The 16,552-nt window shown below is 45.9% G+C and overlaps 1 protein-coding gene across 3 annotated transcripts in view; it reads right to left on the bottom strand.

The window, feature by feature from the left end:
• ASAP1 (ArfGAP with SH3 domain, ankyrin repeat and PH domain 1) overlaps positions 1 to 16,552 on the bottom strand; it is a 365,433-nt gene that overhangs the window by 99,130 nt on the left and 249,751 nt on the right. For all 3 annotated transcript variants that reach the window (XM_075582010.1, XM_075582015.1, XM_075582011.1), the window contains 4 exons: positions 7,575 to 7,720; positions 4,102 to 4,176; positions 3,943 to 3,992; positions 1,718 to 1,847 (listed from right to left, as the gene is read on the bottom strand). In XM_075582010.1, the coding sequence (XP_075438125.1) occupies positions 1,718 to 1,847; positions 3,943 to 3,992; positions 4,102 to 4,176; positions 7,575 to 7,720 (401 nt within the window). The remainder of the gene's footprint in view (positions 1 to 1,717; positions 1,848 to 3,942; positions 3,993 to 4,101; positions 4,177 to 7,574; positions 7,721 to 16,552) is intronic.

Below are 16,552 nucleotides of genomic sequence, written 5' to 3'. Positions count from 1 at the left end.
CTATATTGCATTTGGATTGATCCCGTAAGAGTTTGGTTGGTCAGATATGCATGTTGCCTCATATGACTAATTATAATCGGCTCCATTTAAATATATTTTTCTCTATTATAGACACATTTCTTTATTTTACAGTTATCCCCTAGCACTCTGTGCAGGGTTGTCAGCTGTCCGGGTTTGACCCGGAGACTCCGGGTTTCGGGCATTTACCTCCGGGCTACGGGTTGCCGTCGTCAATCTCTGGGTGGCGGCGGGGTGCGTTGGCTTCTCAGGCCTTCTCTTGCATCCTGCTGCAATTTCCCCCTCCAACAGCAGTGAAGATGGCTGCGCGGCGGCAAATGGTGCCGCGTTGCCATGGTAACTGGACACTACGTTACGTCATGACAACCATGGCAATGTGATGCCGCGTAGCGTTATGATGTCACGTAGTGTCCGGTCACCATGGCAAGATGCCGCGTAGCCATCTTCACTGCTGTTGGAGGGGGAAATTGCAGCAGGATGCCCGAAAAGGCCTGAGACGCCAACGCACCCCGCCGCCACCCAGAGATTGACGACGGCAACCCGTAGCCCGGAGGTAAGTGCCCGAAACCCAGAGTCTAAGCGGCATCGCATTGCCATGGTTGTCATGACGTCACGTAGTATTCAGTTACCATGGAAAAGCGGCACCATTTGACGCCGCGCAGCCATCTTCACTGCTATTGGAGGGGGAAATTGCAGCTGGATGCCGGGAGACGCCACCGTCGCCAGGTTGGCAACCCTGACTGTGTGCACTCTTACCCTCCAGCCGCACCTTTTTAGCAGGTACAGTACATGTTTTGGGATACTGCAATACCAGCTGTACCAATTAAACAGATAGGTTTGTGTGTGTGGTAAGCTGCATACTTGATGGACTTCCGTAGGTGTTGCTTGAAAGTACCTCCACATCCAACAAGAACTACAGCGATACCGATTTTTATGTGCAAACGTTGGGCTGTGGGCTTTACCTGACATTTTTAAAACTTTTACTGATAAAATAATAAACGCACACCCTTCCATTTTCCTCAGCTAGGTAGTTCAACTCACACTATGGATCCTCATTGCAGATCTATCAGCATTTAAAGGATCAGTTCCCCCCTACAGAATATTTATCTTAACGCTCCCAACCACTCTCTTTTTTTTTTTTACATGATTAGGAAGCTGGGAGTCTCCTGAGCTGAACCGAGCATTAGTTTCAGGTCTGGGCCCCGCCGGGATACAAAGCTGGGAAAGTTCCGTCGGGTCCTCCTCCCAGGGAAAACAGAATGGAGGTTTAAATCTCCCTGGCCAACGGCCAATAGCAAGCCACAACTTCATTCGTCGCTGCTTCCTATTGGCCCATGCGACGCCGGACTTTTAATCCTCCATTAAGTACCGGTTGCACCATCCCCTAGTAAACATCTCAGGAACCAGGGTCTCCCCCGAGCCAAAATGAACGTGGTTCAGTTCCGGAGACCCCCTGCTACCCACTAACACTGAAAATCAGGGGGCTTTTATCTTGGAAGGCTCCATTAATTTGTACGGCAACATATTTTATTCTTGGAGAAAAGATATTAAAATAGAAGTTCATTATATGGGTTGCTTCCCATTTACGCGCTGAAGTGTGTTGCTATCTGTAGCCCGCCACCAAAAATAAATCTATTGTGTCGTTGGGGAATACGCTTTGACATTATAAAACATGTAAAAGTTTGAAATGACTTCTTACTTCACACATCTGGAGCTGGAACAATCTCCTCTCTTTCTCCATTTCTTCTGCAATCTCAGCCCCAGTTATCTCCGTGCGTATCATCCCATGTTGTTTTGCATGTTCCCTCTTCTCCTTTTCAATTTTAGTACTAGAAATGAAGAAGCCATGATGGAATAGCATAGATCGGGAGGGGCCAGCTCCAGTCTTCAAGGGCCACCAACAGGTCACGTTACAAGGATAACCCTGCTTCAGCGCAGGTGGCTCAATTGTTGACTGAGCCACTGACTCAGCCACCTGTACTAAAGCAGGAATATCCATGAAGCCTGGTGGTGGCCCTTGAAGACTGGAGCTGGTCCCTCCTGCCATAGATGGAAGGAACAATATATTGACAATGTACTAGCTATTTCTGGATGTGAATATTATATACAGTGAATATTATATAGAGTGAAATAAATAGCAAAAGTATTAATATTCACTTTTGTTTATGTATAAGTACTTTTTTGATGTAATAAATCTTTAATTATCTACTTATCGTCTATTTTCCAGGACTTTCCCCAGTAGTTCTCCATTGACATATATTCTTCTGTGATGGCCATTAAGGGTATATTGTTAGCCCTAAACAGATTAGTCTATTTTCCTCATCTTCAATGAGTGCAGTAAATTAGTGATCTTTACACTCCGTGCTGGTGATCGATACTGCTAGTAAATATTACCATAGGTCAGTAAAGTCGCGGTGACCAAGCACAAAACCAAGATGGAAATTCAGTATAAAGTATTTGCTGACTATAGTGAACTGAATCTCTGTAACAGCAGCAATCCAACGCTAATTAGTCTCCATTTAATTACAGGATTGAAGCCAGGGGGAACTAAACTAAGCTATTTTTCTCTCTCTGATGAGCCCCCTGTACCTCAGTTCCCAAGATACCTGCCAGTGAAGTTATCGGTATTACTTCCAGGTTTTTAAAGGACTTTTAAATGGCCGTCCAATAGGAAGCCGCACTCAATGACGTTTATGACTTCCAATTAGTTTGAGATTTGTTTTTTTTTGTTTTTTTTTACCACAACCTGTTTATTTACACGTTTCAACACTGGGCACATGCAAATAGGTACAGTACACTTAAGTTCAAGGGCAGGCAACTCCAGTTCTCAAGGGCCACCAACAGGTCCGGTCACCAGGACATCCCATCCCCAGCAACTTGATAAACGCCTAGGTGCATTCTTTCACGTTGTAGTACTACTGTGAGCTGATTAAATACAAGTCTTTTATTTTAAATCGGAGTTGCCTTGAATTCATCTTTTTTCCTGCTGGGATTTTGGCTGTGCTCCTGTGTTTTATTCCATTTGCTGACCTATACTGAAGCAGGGATATCCTGAAAACCCGGCCCGCCGGTGGCCCCCGAGGACCGCAGTTCCTCACCCCTGCGTTTACTTCCTCTTGCAATGTAGGATTACAAACAAGTGGGCACCTCCTACAAAGTCAATGTAACACATGCAATTTATTACATACAAAGGTCATTTTACTAATAAAACATTGCCAAATCAGTCATTGATCTTGTACATGCTGTAACTAGCTAAAGGTTCCTTGCTTGAGATTTGGCAGTCAATTTGTTCAACTAGAGCAGGTGTGGGCAACTCCAGTCCTCAAGGGCCACCAAAAGGTCAAGATTCAAGAATATCCTTGCTTCAGCACAGGTGGCTCAATCAGTCGCTGAGTCGAAGATTGAGTCACCTGTGCTGAAGCAGAGATATTCTTAATACCTAGCCTATTGGTCGCCTTTGAGGACTGGAGTTACCCACCCCTGCACTAGAGGGATATTTAAACCCTAACACCTCACCGGCATGTATCTCACAAGCCAGAGTCCTGCTTTAAAATGAACTCATTTTTAATGGTAAGCGGTACAACGGGTAAGTGAACCGCGTGCACGGCCCCCTCATGTGGAAATAAAGGAGGAAATGCTGCCTTACCAGCCTGAGGAGGGCAACAACCCCGTCTTCTAACCATAGAATTACTCGTCACTTCAAGACACTAAATTGCACACCTTCCGCTTTCTTGAAGAACACACAAGCCCAACGGAGGGATTATTTGCAAATTTGGCTCCCTAAGAAGTTGGAGTCATCAAATGATATCACATAGTGGCGTGCCCGTGTAGTATAACAGTCATTCGTCACAGCTTTGGAAGTTTGAATGTTTAAAAAAATGTATGTAATTGTTTGCATAAAAAAAGGAGAATGAAAATACTTACAATTTGGTTTCATAATCCTTCCAGGCTTTGTCAAAAGGCTTTTTCAGATCCTTGAGAAAAATAAAAACCAATAATTAAAATGAAACCACAAATTGCAAATCAAGTGAATATTTTTCCATTTTCAAATATTTGAAACAGTTCTGTTTTGTTACAACTTACCCCTTTGACGCCTTTTAAATCACCTTTCAAAAGTGAGTCCAAGGTAAAGATGACATTGTGGCTTAAACCCTGGAGCTAGTGGGAAAAGAAAAGAAATACCAAATAAATAATAATAACTTTACTTCATATGGCACATTTTTTTTTAATTTTTTTTTACACTGGCCTAATCAAAGTCCAGACCTAAACCCCATCGAAATGTTGTGGCAGATCAGGAAGCGAGCTGTCCATGCAAGGAAGCCCTCAAATGTCACCGAGTTGAGGCTGTTTGTAAGGAGGAATGGGCCAACATTCCCCAAAACTAAGGTGTGAGACTGATCAGCAGTTACAGGGAACGCTTAGTGAAGTTATTACTGCTCAAGGGGTACTGAATCTAAAGATTCACATACCTTTTCAACCATGGATATTGAATGTTGAATTATTTGTGGATACATAAATGTTGAAAAAGAATCATGTTTTTGTGTCATTTGTTTGATCAGCTTATCTTTATTTATTATTAGGACTGAGATTAAGATCTAATAACATTTTAGGTTTGAAATATGTGACAATCTTAAGTGGTTTCACAATTTTTTTTTTACCTGTGTGTGTGTCTCTGTCTCTCTACACACATATATATATATGACACACACACACACACACACACACACACACACACACACACCCACACCTCTGTCTGTCTATATGACTGTGCCGTGCACGAGGAAGTCCTTTAAATCAAATAATGTCTGAAGAAACATGCTTGTTTCAATGTCTATTTTAGAGTTCTCCTCCTAAGGCCGCGCGTATAGTGCCCGCGACGGCGACGCGTGACGTCATCCTAGCAAAAGCTGTATTTCGCTTTGCGGCGGCGTCGTGGGCGACCAGGCCATTGATTGGTTCAGGGGCTGTCACAAGGAGACAGCCCCTGAAAAATCTAATATTCTCGGCTTCAAAAGAATCGCGTCGCTACGTCGCGCTTACTATAAGCGCACGCGGCGGCGACAATGCATTTGTTTTCGGGCGACGTCGCATCGCCTACACTATAAGCGCGGCCCAATACATTGTTAGGAGAATATATGGAATATAGAGATATAATTGATGTAAACAATAACCCTGGCCGTAAGTAACGTCTCAATTGTTTCAAAACCTTAAAGCAACAATCCCATTAGAATGTATTTTTTTTTTTTTTTTACAGACGCTGAACTGGGAGATCCTATGGGGCTGTACTGGGAGATCCTATGGGGCTGTACTGGGAGATCCTATGGGGCTGAACTGGGAGATCCTATGGGGCTGTACTGGGAGATCCTATGGGGCTGAACTGGGACATCCTAGGGGGCTGTACTGGGAGATCCTATGGGGCTGAACTGGGAGATCCTATGGGGCTGAACTGGGAGATCCTATGGGGCTGTACTGGGAGATCCTATGGGGCTGTACTGGGAGATCCTATGTGGCTGAACTGGGAGATCCTATGGGGCTGTACTGGGAGATCCTATGGGGCTGAACTGGGAGATCCTATGGGGCTGTACTGGGAGATCCTATGGGGCTGAACTGGGAGATCCTATGGGGAGAAACTGGGAGATCCTATGGGGCTGAACTGGGAGATCCTATGGGGCTGTACTGGGAGATCCTATGGGGCTGTACTGGGAGATCCTATGGGGCTGTACTGGGAGATCCTATGGGGCTGTACTGGGAGATCCTATGGGGCTGTACTGGGAGATCCTATGGGGCTGTACTGGGAAATCCTATGGGGCTGTACTGGGAGATCCTATGGGGCTGTACTGGGAGATCCTATGGGGCTGTACTGGGAGATCCTATGGGGCTGAACTGCGAGATCCTATGGGGCTGAACTGGGAGATCCTATGGGGCTGTACTGGGAGATCCTATGGGGCTGAACTGGGAGATCCTATGGGGCTGAACTGGGAGATCCTATGGGGCTGTACTGGGAGATCCTATGGGGCTGAACTGGGAGATCCTATGGGGCTGAACTGGGAGATCCTATGGGGCTGAACTGCTATTGTCCTACTTCTGGGGTCAACCCCAATTCGAGATATTTACCTTATTATGTGCCGATAAAATGAAGGAAATCAAAGATAGCTGTTGGCGTCATCCAATAGGAAGCTGCTATGTCATGCTCTGATGACATTGCAGTGCCCTCTTGGCCCATGGAAGTCAGGCTTGGATAGCAGCCATATATTGATTTCATAACAGGGATCAAAACACAGCAACTTAAAAAAAAAAAAAAAAACAGGGAAATATGGTAGCTCAGGAACCAGGTGGTCCTCGGAGATAAACATTACCCAGAACAGATTCTGTGTAAATACAAGGGTGAGGATTGCTGGTTTAAATCACCGAGAACATATTTTGGCATTATTATTGTCACTCTCAATGGGGGGAAATGAATATGCTATATGGGAAGCATAGATTCTGGCGGTAAAAAAAAAAAAAGACTGTCTCATAAGCATGCATCCCGTCATGTAATTTGTTGGACTTCTACAGTAGTATCTAGTTTTAATCTTCAGTAACATTTTGAACCTCATTATCCTGGCTCTAACTCATGTTGACACTGAGGATGATCACATTCACATTGTGTTCCAAATGAAGAATGTGCTGAAGCCGTGCTCATTGGCTCCTCATCCCCAGAGCCTGTTGGTGTTTCCTGCGGTTGCTCTTGAACAAAAATGCTGCGGCACTGCTAAAAGCTGCAAAACATGTGAAATCTTCAATGCGCTTTTTTTTTTTTAATATATATTAGTTCTGTAGTATTAAATAGTCACTGCATTTTATAAATTCTTAATTACCTCTTAATGCCATTTTTAATGCGTTTTAAAGCATTCTTTGATTTCTATAGCAACCACCTACCCAGCAGTGCAAGATATTTGTAACACTTTCCTGTTTGGGATCATTTGTTGCCAATGTTCCCAGCAGTTTGAGCTGCAAACTGTAACAATAGTTAATGTTACCCAAGTCATATAAGGATACATTGTACAGTAGCCGATGAGTTACACTGACTGAAGCGGCCATTATGTTAGTCACCAAGCAGGATTTTCACTGATTATTAACAGGAACACCAAACGATTGCCGGTTTAGGTAAGAATGTAAAATTATACATTGTCACATGCTTTATATATAGAAATAAGAAAAAAAAAAGAATAAAAATGTTGGCGAGTAGTATTGCTGCTTTAAACTTATATGTACAAAGTTACACAGCACATGAACTCAGGCCACGCACAACTAAAACTCAATGTATACAGCAGGGGCCCGTTCCAGTCCTCAAGGACCACCAACAGGTCAGGTTTTCAGGATATCCCTGCTTCAGCACAGGTGGCTCAATCAGTGGCTCAGTCAAAGACTGAGCCACCTGTGCTGAAGCAGGGATATCCTTGCAATCTGACCTGTTGGTGGCCCTGGAGGACTGGAACGGGCCACCCTTGCTGTATACAGGTTTCCTTTGCTGATATGGTATCTAGTGTAAAGATAGGACATTTCCAACCCCTTACCAGGTTTTTCAGCAGAGTTGATAATTCCTTAGTGAGGGTGGAAAATTTGACAAAAGCAGTTCCCAGGTCTGGGTTATCCCGACTTAAAAAATTACTGCCGAATTTATCTAAAGCTTGCGCATAGTTCTCTTCATTTTGAACATGATCTGGAAAACAAAGACAATTATAAATTATTAGTTTTTTTTTCCATAACATCACAAGTTGTGCAGGACTGTTCCAGCCGCTAGCAGCTTTTTAGTAAGCATAGGCTGGTTTTTAATTATCATAGATACTATGCAGACCTAAAAGGAGAAATACTCTTCTATATCAACATCTACTTGGAAATTAAATAAAAATGCTTTCTGGCATTTTTAAGTATTTGCTTCATCATATAATATACATGGAATATATTTTTTCAAACTGAGACCTAACAGCAACATAAGAGGCAATATCTATACTGTCAGTTATTGTTGCGGACAGGACCCCAAAAAGGTGTTTCTAAAAGTCTTAATAGTTGGGGGATATGTATGAAATGAGCACTAAGACATTAGGTTGACATTAGAGACCTTTATTCAACATTCCCTGGGCTGGAGCACAGCCCAGCTCCATTCGATGAATGGGACTAAAATCTTCTCAAGTCCGAGTTGAATCTATATCTATATAACTGAAAACGTTGTATGTTTGCTGTGCTGATGGGCAATCTGATTGGTCCGTCGGTCTGTCAATCAGATTGGTCCATGGCCCGGCCTCGCCCCCGCACGCCTCATTGGCTTGCTTGCATTTCTATGACCTCACCCAACTGCCACACTCTCACCCGCCGTCGACACAGCTGGGGGAGGGGGGGACACAAAACCACCCGGCCACTCTCCTCTTCACCCCGCGGCCTGGCCCGCTAGATCCCCACCCCCCATCACTCAAAACTCACCTCCCCGCCGGCTCCCGCCTCCCTCCATCACCCCCCCTCACCTCACCTCCCCGCTACCGTCCCTCACGGCGCCCTTAACCCTGCTTGGCCGCGGGGGGAGAGGGGGTGGTGGAGCGCGGCCCGGCTGACTGTTCACCTCCCCCTCGGCGCGCCTTCCCCCCTCAACACGACCCCCCCTCACCCTCCCCTGCTCCGCCATCACCTCCTCCTGCCACGTGCAGCGGGACATGGCAGCGGCAAGGGGGGGGAGCAGGGCAGTGCCCTTCACTCTGGTCCCCTTGCCCACGGCGCTCCCTTGGTTAACTGCGCGGGGCGCCCGATGGTGCGGGAGATGGGCACGGGAGGGAGGGGTGGTGCACAGTCACGGTTGTCCCGTGTCTACATGCCATTCCCTCTGGTACCCTTGCCCATGGCGCTCCCTTGGTTGCCCGCGCGGTGCGGGAGATGGGGGGGGGGGGGAGGGGGAACCGCCTATTCGGATCGGCGGCTGTTCCACTCTCCCTCCCCCTGTCCAGTGTGTATGTGACACTGTGTGTGTATATGTCTGTGACACTGTGTGTATGTCTGTGACAGTGTGTCTGTGACACTGTGTGTGTGTGTGTGTGAGACAGTGTGTGCGTGGGGGGGACAGGAGCAGCACATGGGGGTGGGTGGAGACCGAGAAAGAGAGGGGGTGCGGAGAAAGAGAGGGGGAGCGCAGAAATAGGGGGGAGCGGAGAAATAGGGGGGAGCGGAGAAATAGAGGGGAGTGGAGAAACAGACAGGGGGAGTGGAGAGAGAGGAGGGAGCGGGACATTTTACTCCCGGGCAGCTAGTACTGAATAAAGGTTTAATGGCCTAAGTGTCATGATGCTCCAGTGCGGCAATGTATTAAAGCAGCAGTTCCTTTCTTGTTCCCCCTGGACCAGGGTTTCACCAGAGTTGCTCCGCGGTGCCCCAAAGTCCAAGAATGCTCCAGTTCCAGATAATATTTGGAAAATGACAAACATGGCCACGAAGTCACCCATAGAAAGTTGCAGTGTCATCTCCCAATGGCATTACAGTTTTCCATTGGTACCCTGAGGGAGCCTGGTCCTGCAGCCACAAATTGTATCTTGTTGTGATGGAGGAATGTGGCAGGTACCCCAAAGAGGGTGAAGCTCCAGCCTGCTGACCCCGACTATCCAGTAAAGTTGCTCTCCCCTTGGTGGTCCTGGACCATCCACCGTGCTACATTTCAACAGCCACCTTCCCTTCAAGGATCCCCTTCCAAACTCCATAGACCAAATAGCACTGCCTCGAGACAGCCAGTTTTAGGAGATCAGTCTGTGTTAGCACTCCCAAAGGTAGATTTTGTTGTATAAGTGATCATAGCTCTCTGAAAGCTTGTGAGAGTTTATGGGGCTCTCAGTGATAGGTGGGGCTCCCCAATGTGTAAGAGCAGATGTTTTTGCCGATGGCGCAGCCCAGGGTGCTGTTTTGTAGTAACCTTTTTCGGCAGTCCCGATTGGTGGCATACTACTGTTTATTTTCGTTGTATTGCTTTCCGGTGCAATTTTGTTGACAGTGAACCAAGGCATTATCCCAGCTGACTCGGGTTACTTAGGTTTTTAACTGCCAGTGGTCATGCAGTATTGTGACACGAATTGGGGAAGGGTCACCACGGTTGGGAGACCATGGATTAGTTCCGAGGGAAATCCCAAGTTTTGGTAGTGTAAAAATACCCCCCCAAATAAATCAAATCAAATCAAACAGTGTGCACTGCTGCTTTAAGGTGCTTTGATCCGTTTGTGCTAGTAGAAGATAATGATTGCGGACATCAGAGCAGTTAGGAGAATATTTGCTTAGTGCAATGTTCCAATGGGATGCATTAGAGTTTGCTTCAGAACACTATGACGCTTTCCTTGTGTCACTTTAAGCACCCCAACTCCACACACAGAAAAAAGAGCACGTGTCATTGTTTATGCTGTGTTTATTTGTGTCATTGTTTATGCTGTGTTTATTTGTGTCATTGTTTATGCTGTGTTTATTTGTGTCATTGTTTATGCTGTGTTTATTTATTTCTAACGTTTAATTTTTTCAAAATCATAATTTTTTTTTTTTTTTTACATTCTACTGCATCCAATGAGACCATGGCAACCGCTGCTGGCTTAATGAGTGTGAGTGCCAGCAGCAATTTTACCCTCCCATGGCAGTCCATTCACAGCAACTACAGAATTAAACTACAGATTTTAAAAGGGAGGGATTGCAAAAGACAACAGCAAAGGGGCTTTAAAATGGGAGATATTTATTCTTTATGGAGAGTACAGCAAATTATCACTGCTTTAACCCATTTGCCACGAGAAGATTGTCAGTACTCCAAGGATCCCGACTATGTGATTGCTTAGGACAGAGGTGGCCAACTCTAGTCCGCAAGGATCATCAACATGTCAGGTTTTAAGGATATCCCTGTGTAACGGGTATTCCACCCCACCCAATCTCATATGTAGTGTGGGTGAGTAGAACATGTATTGTTACCGGTGTGGTGCGTATACCTGCAGGCTCACAGGAGGTCTGAGCCTCCGCTAGTGAGAGCCTGGGGTGAATCCTCTGGAACGAATCTTCTTTCAGCGCCTCCACCTATGTAGGATTCTAGGGAAGTGTAGAATGACCCTACATAGGAACCCAATCAGAAACCACACACACAGTGATTATATAACTAAGGACTTTACTAACGAATAATAATGATAACCTGTGTCTCTCTCACGGTGAGACACTAACAGTGACGTCTCGCAGGACGATTCCCCAACACTAGGTGATCCCACCCAGTGTCCCAAGAACCCCACCCAATGTCCCGTACTCCTACAGAGATAGTCAATGGGTGACTGCGCAGTCACTAGGAACCTCTAGGCCTGTTGGTGCACATGTGATGGTATAATACCTGCCGAGCACTCCGGTGCTCGGGTCAGCAACAAACTTCTCAAAGGGTCAGACGTGTGATGAGTCCGTCTGATCCTCCAACCGAACTCCTTGCACGTGCGGACCGCTAGGGCGGTCCCACTCTGGAATCGTCTCTGAGGACCCCAACGTGGGTCCAACCGCTTCCACAGGAACAGCAGCAGCCGCTGTGTCCCTATCTATATAAATGGTACTAACGTGACAGGAACCCTAACCTAGGGCCTGTCCCTGTAGTACAGCAACCTGTAGTGGCTTGGGGAACTCCTAGGGCCTGCAGGGGGTAATGACCTGCCCCACTCCCCCAACTACCCAAGTCCCTTCGGTAAGTGATCTGGAATGGACTAGAGTACTCTTCCATGCAGTACTTGGGTGTCTACCTACTGTTGGCTAGCCTAGTGCAGATCCTCTCCAGAATTCCTGACCTCGTTAACAGGCTATCCCTTCAGGCATCCTACCCCTAGCGCTACCTCAAGGTGACTAGAACAGCTATAGCCCTTCTCCAGACCCACTACTCTCTGACTAGTCCCAGCGCCTACCGCAGAAAGCTGTAACTCACTGGAGGCTGCAGCCAACGTGCTGCGCAACAAGGTGCCTGCCTATCAGACCTCACAGCACTGCTCGCTGTGACCCTGACAATGCAGCACTCTAACAACACTAAGGGCAGCGTCCCTATCTTGGGCCTCCCTCAGTACTTAACCCACTACACTAGTGGGGGGGTTGGGGCCTACCTGGGGTGTGGGTACCTATGGGGTGCAGGAGCTGCTCTCACTCCCCGCACCCTTCTTCCCTCACAGCTCCCTAGCTCCAACTCTCTATTACCTTCCTCAACAGTTACCCACCCAACTAGTGGGGAGTTGGGGTCTACCTGGAGTGTAGGTACCTATATGGGGCAGAAGCTGCACTCGCTCCCTACACCCTACTTCCCTAACAGCTCCCTGACTCCAACTCTATAACTGCAGACTTCCTTCTCTCAGCTCCCACTAATGTAAGTGGCAGGGTCCCTATCTGAGGGCTGCCCCTGGCAACACTCACCTTACTGGGGAGCTGAGCTATCCTGGACTAAAGGGGGTGCTGGCCTAATACAGGGGAGTCCCTCTCTCCTGTACCCTACCTCCTTCCCTCACAGGGTCCCTCCGCTGACTGACTAGCGTGGTGCAAGCCCGCGAAATGTATCCTTTCCTCCAGGGCAGTCCTGCAGCCCTATTGGCTCCTATGAAGCACCTGATGTGCTTGGCCCTAAGCCTCATGGGAATTGTAGTCCCGTGGAGGCTGTACTTACATTGGGGCCGCGTGCGCGCCTTTCCTGCACCTACACTAACCCCTAATGGCCGCCACAACCTCTCACTATCTATCCCTACTCTCGCGCGACTCTCCTGCGCCTTCCCTGCCCTCACGCAACTGTTCCCTGCCCTCGCGCGATCTTCTGCGCATGCGCGACTATCTCGGCTTACTCCTACACTCGCGCGATCACTGCGCATGCGCGAGTGGTTGCGTAATGGCGACGCTCTCCTCGCCGGCCGCCGGGACCTTAGAGACGCGACCGCGGCCTTAGCAACGGCCCGATCGCGTCCCCGGCAACCGGCCTGCTCGCGGAGACAGCGCACCGCTCCCTGCAACGGCCCCCACCCTTGGGATGGCCGTTGGGTCTGCCGCTGGCCTCCGGCAGTACCCGGCATCGCTTGTGCCCACGGAGGCTCCCGCGGGGGTCACAGGGGGCAAAGGGTGACCTGGCTACACCTGCTTCAGCACAGGTGGCTCAATCAGTCATTGAACCTGTTGGTGGCCATGGAGAACGGGAGTTGGTCACTCCTGACTTAGGGTAACGATCATGTAGTCCCAAACGGCGACAAGTGACGAGAAAATGAGCAAATATAAAATAATGTTCCGTGTACATCATAAGGGCAGCCTAAGGGTTAAATCTACAAATCTCTGTGCAAAAGAAATCGGTATCAGATGAAAAAAACGTAAAGAGGTTTCACGGATTTGCTGGCAGCAAAAATTGAAGCAAAATCATCATTTTTTTACAGTTATGGGGCAAACTGCGTCATCTTGACATACAGAAGCCGAGTTATATAATACAGTGATGTCAGCATTTGATTACGCTTTGATTCACTACATAATTCACCCTTCACACTCACTCAGTGTACATACTGTAATTAGCCAAGGCAAGTTAATCTCGTGCTCTTGGGAGTAAGCCCCATCATGTAATTATACATGAATCCGTATGGTATCTCATGCTAACTTCACTTCCTAACAGCCACCAATTGTTCCAACGATGACATATTAGACTATACAAAGACACAATATTTGAGGCAACCCTTAATAGTCATAAATAATATACAGGCATACCCCGCATTAACGTACGCAATGGGACCGGAGCATGTATGTAAAGCGAAAATGTACTTAAAGTGAAGCACTACCTTTTCCCACTTATCGATGCATGTACTGTACTGCAATCGTTGTATACGTGCATAACTGATGTAAATAAGACATGTGTAACAGGCTCTATAGTCTCCCCGCTTGCGTACAGCTTCGGTACAGGCAGGGAGCCGGTATTGCTGTTCAGGACGTGATGACAGGCACATGCGTGAGCTGCCGTTTGCCTTTTGGGCGATATGTACTTACTCGCGAGTGTACTTAAAGTGAGTGTACTTAAAGCGAGGTATGCCTGTACAGGCATACCCCGCATTAACGTACGCAATGTGACCGGAGCATGTATGTAAAGTGAAAATGTCCTTAAAGTGAAGCACTACCTTTTCCCACTTACCGATGCATGTACTGTACTGCAATCGTCATATACGTGCATAACTGATGTAAATAACGCATTTGTAATATGCTCTATAGTCTTCCCGCTTGCGCACAGCTTTGGTACAGTATTGGTTATTAATGACACAGGTCCCAAATTATCAAAACCAACTGCAATCTGATTGCATTGCAGTCATTCCCCAAATCAAATAAGAAGCTGAAAGGATCATATCCCAAACGCCTCATCCTGTTAAAGCCAGTTAAAATAAACCCTCAGATGGTAATCACAATCACATAGGGAAATAAATAAATATATATATATATATATATATATATATATATATATATATATATATATATATATATATATATAAACCATACGATACAGTTTGAAGCACTAGATCAGGAGACAGCACTCTGGTAAGTTTGATAACAAGTTTTTGTATTGAAAAAGACACATAAACCGACGTTTCGGTCCCCCAGTGAGACCTTTCTCAAATTACAAATTAAGTCCAATGATTGGGGAGTAACAGTAGCACTAATAGGACAGACAGGCAGCTTCTTTCAAAGGGCACAACGAACTCCCTCTCCACCTGCATAGAAAAATAAAAGAAGAAAAAAAGCGCCAAATCCTAGTGCATTACTGTGCAAAAATCGATATATTTAATTCCCAAAAATCTCAATAAAAATGAACTCACAAACATAAAACAATTAAAAGCATTGTATGAGATATACTCATGCTCCTAGGACCAGGAAACGCTGCTCTGCTACTGCTCTGCTGCTGTAATCACTACGTGACTCCACTGGATCAGAATGCTGCCTCCGTTGTTCACCGCCTGCAGGAACTGACGTATCAGGCACTCCGCGATGGTCTCTCACCGGGTACACACCACCAGATGCTCCTTGGTTCCCACCGGGGACAGTAGATGCCGCGGACCAGCGGATGACGTCACGGGAGTTGTACTGGACACCGGATCGGTAGAAATTCGTAGCAGTTCAGTGGCAAGCGTTTGTGAAAGTCCACTGCACACCTTCCCTACGCGTTTCGTCAGATTAACTGACTTCTTCAGGGGATGGGCTCTGGGTATGTGGTGTAGCATAATATATACCCCCCCGAGTCCAATTAGCTTGATTAATTAGTAGGCAAACAGTGTGTGGGCAATCTGCATGACTAGCAGAACAAATTATGTGCACATATGAACACCCAATGTTGAATCTCCATTAGTAGATACTTGCCAACACACAATGATGTTAATGAAATGAATAACAATTATACAATTAAATAATTAAAAAATTAATTAAAACAAACTTGCAGTTGATGTCCTTTTCTATTTTTTAGTTAAGCGGACTACAAGGGTATATCTAAAGATATCAAAAGGATATACTTGCCAATCTACATTGACATGAATGAAGTTAGTAACAGTTATACATATCAATTATTATAACAAACTTGCAGTTGATGTCCTTTTCTTGTTTAGTTAGACGGACTACAAGGGTATATCTAAAAGATATGGGGTATTTAAGATATCTATATAAAATGGGGTATTTAAGATATCTTTTAGATATACCCTTGTAGTCCGTAGACGGACTACAAGGGTATATCTAAAAGATATGGGGTATTTAAGATATCTATATAAAATGGGGTATTTAAGATATCTTTTAGATATACCCTTGTAGTCCGTAGACGGACTACAAGGGTATATCTAAAAGATATGGGGTATTTAAGATATCTATATAAAATGGGGTATTTAAGATATCTTTTAGATATACCCTTGTAGTCCGTCTAACTAAACAAGAAAAGGACATCAACTGCAAGTTTGTTATAATAATTGATATGTATAACTGTTACTAACTTCATTCATGTCAATGTAGATTGGCAAGTATATCCTTTTGATATCTTTAGATATACCCTTGTAGTCCGCTTAACTAAAAAATAGAAAAGGACATCAACTGCAAGTTTGTTTTAATTAATTTTTTAATTATTTAATTGTATAATTGTTATTCATTTCATTAACATCATTGTGTGTTGGCAAGTATCTACTAATGGAGATTCAACATTGGGTGTTCATATGTGCACATAATTTGTTCTGCTAGTCATGCAGATTGCCCACACACTGTTTGCCTACTAATTAATCAAGCTAATTGGACTCGGGGGGGTATATATTATGCTACACCACATACCCAGAGCCCATCCCCTGAAGAAGTCAGTTAATCTGACGAAACGCGTAGGGAAGGTGTGCAGTGGACTTTCACAAACGCTTGCCACTGAACTGCTACGAATTTCTACCGATCCGGTGTCCAGTACAACTCCCGTGACGTCATCCGCTGGTCCGCGGCATCTACTGTCCCCGGTGGGAACCAAGGAGCATCTGGTGGTGTGTACCCGGTGAGAGACCATCGCGGAGTGCCTGAT

Source organism: Ascaphus truei, chromosome 2 (assembly GCF_040206685.1).
Source record: "Ascaphus truei isolate aAscTru1 chromosome 2, aAscTru1.hap1, whole genome shotgun sequence".
Lineage (NCBI taxonomy): Eukaryota > Metazoa > Chordata > Amphibia > Anura > Ascaphidae > Ascaphus > Ascaphus truei.
Note: the sequence above shows the minus strand (reverse complement) of the source record. Positions and strands in the feature narration are given on the sequence as shown.